Raw genomic sequence first — 6,387 nt, 5'->3', positions numbered from 1 at the left:
ACCCCATCCACTATATTTTATACTTTTTTCCCTTAGCAAGTCTCACCATCTCACATGATATATATTTATTTGCTTATATTCCTTCACCATGATTCTATTCTAGAGATTTTGTTAACATCCTATGCCCTTTAACTAGAAAATGGTCAGTACTTAACATATAATCCTCAACTGCATGAAATCATTTCTCATTAAAACTGTAATACATGACATCTTGGGGTAAAGGCTGACAGTGGGACAGGAATTCCTGGTCAGAAATATCAAAGAAGAATCCTTGAATGTGTTGAGAGTCATACAAATAACACATATTGATTATTTTGCTGTAATATATGATAAATTGTAGCATTTCAAATGTCAGGAATGCCCATTTGTGTGAAAATTAATTGTGATATTTTTTCATTCCTAGTTATCAGCACCACCACATGGGAGAAGGCAATGTTACACGACTTTCAAAATTTATTCTTCTGGGATTGTCAAACGAACCAGAAATGCAGGCCCTCATATTTGGGCTCTTCCTCTCCATGTACCTGATCACTGTGTTTGGAAACCTGATCATCATCCTCGCTGTGATATCAGACTCCCACCTCCACACCCCTATGTACTTCTTCCTCTCCAACCTGTCTTTTGTAGACATCTGTTTCACCACCACCACCATCCCAAAAATGCTAGTCACTATATGGACAGAAAGCAAAGTTATAACCTTTGCAGGCTGCATCAGCCAGATGTACCTCTACATACACTTGGCAGTGTTAGATGACTTTCTTCTCACTGTCATGGCCTATGACCGCTTTGTGGCCGTCTGCCACCCTCTGCACTACACGGTCATCATGAGTCCCCGGCTCTGTGGGCTGATGGTTCTGGTCTGCTGGGTCATAAGTGCCCTGCATTCCTTGTTAGAAATCTTAATGGTGTTACAATTGTCCTTCTGTAAAGACTTGGAAATCCCCCACTTCTTTTGTGAAATCAAACAGGTGATCCGGTTTGCCTGTTCTAACACCTCCCTTAATGACACCGTGATGTACGCAGCAGCAATGCTACTTGCTGGGGCTCCTCTAGCTGGTATAATTTACTCTTACTTGAAGGTCATTTCTGCCATATGTGGAATCTCATCAGCTCAGGGGAAGTATAAAGCATTTTCCACCTGTGCATCTCATCTCTCTGTTGTCTCCTTATATTACTGTTCAAGCCTAGGGGTGTACCTCAGCTCTGCTGCTACCTACAGTTCGCATTCAAGTGCAACAGCCTCAGTGATGTATGCCTTGGTCACACCCATGCTCAACCCCATCATCTACAGTCTAAGAAACAAAGACATAAAAGGGGCTCTGAAAAGAGTCCTTTGGATGGAAGGTGTCAAAATGCATATTGTTCTGGGGATGAAGTGCCCAAGATTTCAGGACTCAAAGCCTCAGGACCAGAAATGACTATTCCTGAATTAGTTTATGAAAGGAGAACTTTCTATTTCCTGAAATTTCCATTTCTTTCACTTCTACTTTATACAATTTAAGTAATTCAAGTTATTAAATTTTCTGATCTTTCTCACAGTTTCCCTTTTTCCTTTTTTTCCTTCCACCACACTTTTTTTCAACTGTAAATCACTAAATATTTGGAAATTCCCATTTATTTCTTGGGACAACATGGATATTTTAAGAAAAATTTTTTCCATAATGACAACATTATCATTATTCATTTTTTTACCCCTCACCCTAGCCTCAGATACACCTCACCGTTAGCCTGGAGATTAAAAGAACACTGACCCTAACCTTAATCAATAATGCTAACTCTAAGTAAAGCCATAAATCCACCCCAAACCTAACATAAACCTAATCCTAAACCTAGCTCTACATCCTAACTTCACTCTCACCAACACTTCACTGTTAGCTATAAATAAACTTAAACCTTCTCCTAAACAACCACCTTACCCTTACCCTAACAATATCCATTATTTCCTCCTAATTCTGAATTTAAACCTCACTTTAAATCTTGATATATCCTGAACTCAAACACTCATCCTAACCCTCAAACTGACCAGCAACTCACTTACCCTAACACTAATCATGATTTCATCACCGTAAACCTAATCCAAACCAAACCCTATCCCTCACCCCTAAACTGAGCCCCATGTCCCCAAAACCTGAACCCTGAGCCCTGTCTCTAACCCCTGAACCAGAATCCCAAAGCTGAACTAAAACCTGAACCCCAAACCCTAAACACAAACACAAAATCAAATCCTGAACACAAACCCCAAACTGAACACTGAGCTGTGCCAGAGCCTGAAGCCCTCAAACCAAACAGGAACCTTGGATACTTATCCGAGAAGCCTGTCACCTCTCACCCTGACCCCTCACCAAGAGCGTTAGGAATAGAAAGGGACAACAATGTCCTCTTCAGACCCTGGTTGCAAATGTTGAAAGAGTGCCATAGAAATATTATTTAGTTCCTTGGATCTTCCTTCTAGGCTCATGGTTCTCTTGGAACTCCCACTTTATGCATAAATGATTTCCTTAAAGGATCCTAGTAAAACCAGAAAGGAAATTTTTCCTGCCAAATCTGTGTTCCTAGTAGACTGGGCTTTTCCCTGGCTGATAGAGTCATTTAGGTTTTTGTTTTCATGATTGTTCTTTTTTCTTGCTTCTCCTGCCTTGCCTATGTCTCATTTGCCAGCACCCAATCTGCATTCTGAGTGAGTCATTTCTCCGACTCAAAATCCTGTGTGGATTAGGCTTCTTGAAATCTTCAAACATTTACCGGGATCAAACATAAAACCAGCGGTACATCCAGAAAACTACTTTTACTGTCATCAATGAAGGGGAAAACTTGATTGCTTTGTACAGAAAGCAGAGGCATGACACAACTTGGGCTTCATAATCCTTTTGCCAAAACAATCATTTCAGTTAGACATCATTGGGACCTTTCTTGTAGTCACTACTTATCAAATGCTTGTCTCTGATAAAGGATAGTTTTCAAATGTGTTAAACACTAGCAACAGATCTTCAAGTCTGATATGGATTATGGGATTGAACTCTCAGTAAAGGGCATTCTGTGGGTTTCTGTTCTGAGGAAACCCACTTTCCATGCCAAAAAGGGATGTGTAAAGTGGTCTTGTGGGTAATGGATGGACATTGCTTGCATTTATGCCAGGATGCCTCCTGTTCTCCTACCCTGGGTTGTGGACCCTAAGGATGGATGATTATTCCAATGGAGATACTCGGCAGTGTGGGAATGCAGGCTGCTCAGCACCAACAATGCACAGGGCAACAAGAAAGACAAAAGACTGTCCCGCCTCCAAAATTCAGTGTCCAAAGGTGAGAAAAACCAAGAAGACAAGCTCAGGTATATCTTCTAGGTGGGGTTCATTGTGGCAGATGGTATCAAATGGCTCATATTTTCATTAAAAACAATATGCCATGATTTTCCAGGCAAGAATAGTTTAGTCACAATTCTCCAAATGGAAAGAGTGAGAAAAATAGACCGAATAGATCTGGAGTTAGGGAGATATTATACCATGTTTTCCAGCTGGCTGTGTAGGTGTAGGGGGCCCATGATTTAAGTCATTTATCTTGGTCCTAGATCTTGTAATGTTTAAATAACTGAATTCTTGCCTGGATGGTCAAGAAGGAACCCAGTCTAGCAGACATCTTGAGGCAAGCCCATTGTCTCTTACTGTGGGAATTTGACCTACAAACTGTAAGAGCATATATAGTTTTAAAGGTAGGGTATGAAAATTATTTACCCCAGTAATTTAATTCAAATAGATATTTACCCTGGAATATTTTGTTCAAAGCTATGGATATTCTGTTTCCAATTCATTCATTTAGTTTCCTGTGGTTAATGGAATTTCACAAGGAAATTTCATCTCAGTGAGAAGATCATCTTTAAGTTAGCTTGAAGATATTCTTATAATAGGCTGATTCCCTGTGCCCTCAAGTTATGATTAACTCTATCCCTAAACTTAACACTTACCTTAACCATCTGCTACCCCGATGTAAAACCGTAACCCTAACCACTTACCATAATCGTAAGCAGCAGCCTTAAATCTAAGCCTGGCAGCCTTAAATCTAAGCCTAACACAAACATTAACCCTAAACTTCAACATTAACTCAAATCCTAACACTCAACCCTAAAACTTAACCCTTATCTGCATCCTGATACCAAACTTCTGAAACCACAAACTGCCACCCTAAGGCCTGAACAAGAATCCCACAACCTAGGCAGTGCAAACCCAAACTCCAGGTCTGATTCCTAAGCAGGAAACTGACATCTGATCTCCAGTGTAAATCCTTGTATCCAAATCTAAAGACTAACCCTGTACCCCTCAGAAACCTGACAGCTAACTTTGATTCTCATCCTGAAGCCTGACCCAGATCAAGGAGAATGGACGCCAGTGTAGATGGATGGATGCAGGAGTTATGGAACGTGTGCTGGCAGTTCATGCATTTGGAAGTGCCTTGGCAGAGCTCTCCATACACGTGATGAACACCTGATGCTCACTGTCTGAGATGATGCAGCTTCTCAGGGTTTGAGAGGGAATGTACCTAAAGGGTAGCATGACTGGTATGGAGCACTTGCATAAGCACCAGTGTTTCAATAGATATATGACATCACAGTGGTGACTGTGACGACTGTGTCCTACGGACAGAGGCTCCTGGTGAGGGAAGCATGTTCCCATTTCAATTACTGTGGCCTCAACTTTGGGTGCAGTCCTTGGCAAGCTTGGGGCTGATTACCCAGGTGTCTGTAGAGAAAAAAGAATTCAAATCCAAGGTGCATGCTTGTGTTTGGGCCATGGTGACCTATATGGGTCATAGAGAAGCCACTTGGTTCCTGCCTAACCCTGGTGAGTGTGGATCCTTCTCCTGGGCTGTTCTGTAGCCATGTTCCTAGAAAAGGCAGGTGCACAAGAGAAACAGCAGGTGAACCATCTGTGAGCACAGCACTCCTCTCTGCAAATTGTGGATGAGAATGCTCAACCTGCAGCCTAAATATCTCCCTTACCCTCACCTTAAACTTCACCCCTCATGCTCAGCCTCACCCACACCTCACTGTTAGACTGGAGGTCATCTGAAACCTTACAGTAACCCTAATCACTTAAGCTAACTCTAACTGAAGCCATAACTTCACACTACACCTAACACTAAACTTAACCCTAACCTGAAACTGAACCCTAACCTCATCCTCACCCATGTGGGCAGACAATGAGCATCAGCTGCCTTCATAGCCTTCCTCAGGGATGCCTGAGAACAGAGCCATGCCCGGACCAAAACGGTGAAGGTACCAGTGGGACCTGCCATGGGTAGAGAGCAGGACTACTGAGCTCCCCAGCCCTAAGGCCACTGGTTGGGAAAACCCACCTCACCAGAATAGGTCACAACACACTGTGTAGCTGGAAAGCAGGCTCTGAGCACGGAGACCTGCCCTCTCCTACCCTACTCCCCCATAGTGCGGTTAGCTAGTGCCGCTGTGATTGGAGGCTGCGTGAGTGGTGTACTTCCAAGAACCAGGAAGGAGCCCACTAAATAAGCTCTAACCCAGCCTCAAAAATTAGACCTGTGCCACAAGCCTTGCCTCTGGTGCCTGCTTTTTGGGGGCATTGCCATTCTCACCATCCAGGACTCCTGACCTGACAACACACCCACACTTCACCATTAACCTAAAGACAAACTAAACACTTCTCCTAATATATCCCCTTACCCTAAGCCTAACCATAACCATAATTTCACCCTTTAACTAGCCCTTAATGTAACCCTAATCCTAGATGTAGCCCTACCGCTATCACAAATCCTCACCCTCTAACTCAATTGCACCTCACTGTTCTCAAAAGCAAAGGTGAACTCTTATCCTAACCTAACAACCTGCCTACCATATGTGGATAAAATAAGAGTTCCTGTGGCCAGGATTCTCACCTGGCTCTGATTGACTAGCTCACTGCACACCTGTGGGCAATACATGGCAGTTGACTCTATAAAAAGAGCTCTGCCCAGTGCTCTGGGAAACACACAGTTTCAGGGCTGCAAGGCTGCAGGAGAGCAGAGGCTGGAGTGATGGCAGTGCCGAGGACAGGGGCCCAGAGGAGGGCTGTGTGGGACAACTGTGCAGAGAGGCCCAGAGGACTGCTGTGCAGGACGGCTGTGCAGAGAGGCCCAGAGGACTGCTGTGCGGACAGAGAGGCCCAGAGGCAGAGACCGGCTTGCTGTGTACAGACTCGCTCTGAGTGAACGGGATTCTAGTGACTGACCTGCCACCTGGAAATAAAGTTTGGTATAACCCTTTCACCCCAAGAACGTTTTGCTGTCATTTTCTTTGGTCACACTGAATCCATAGCGAACTTGCCTGGGGCTGAAACCCATTGGCAAGACACCGTAACTCTAACATAATGATATCTTTTTGTAATAC

The 6,387-nt window shown here is 43.5% G+C and overlaps 1 protein-coding gene across 1 annotated transcript; it reads left to right on the top strand.

Annotated features, from left to right (window-relative positions):
• Nucleotides 1-518: 518 nt before the first annotated feature.
• On the top strand, nucleotides 519-1,418 carry LOC130679758 (olfactory receptor 7A10-like). Its single transcript, XM_057489199.1, has 2 exons — nucleotides 519-870; nucleotides 1,156-1,418. The coding sequence occupies exons 1-2, from the start codon at nucleotides 519-521 to the stop codon at nucleotides 1,416-1,418; spliced, it is 615 nt and encodes a 204-aa protein (XP_057345182.1).
• Nucleotides 1,419-6,387: the final 4,969 nt, after the last annotated feature.

This window comes from Manis pentadactyla, chromosome 12 (genome assembly GCF_030020395.1).
Source record: "Manis pentadactyla isolate mManPen7 chromosome 12, mManPen7.hap1, whole genome shotgun sequence".
In the NCBI taxonomy this organism is placed as follows: Eukaryota; Metazoa; Chordata; class Mammalia; order Pholidota; family Manidae; genus Manis; species Manis pentadactyla.
Note: the sequence above shows the minus strand (reverse complement) of the source record. Positions and strands in the feature narration are given on the sequence as shown.

Coding starts and splice junctions, on each gene's coding strand:
- LOC130679758 (XM_057489199.1), top strand. CDS start 519: ATGTACCTGATCACTGTGTTTGGAAACCTGATCATCATCCTCGCTGTG. Junction 871..1,155: donor GGTTCTGGTCTGCTGGGTCA/TAAGTGCCCTGC, acceptor CATCTCATCTCT/CTGTTGTCTCCTTATATTAC.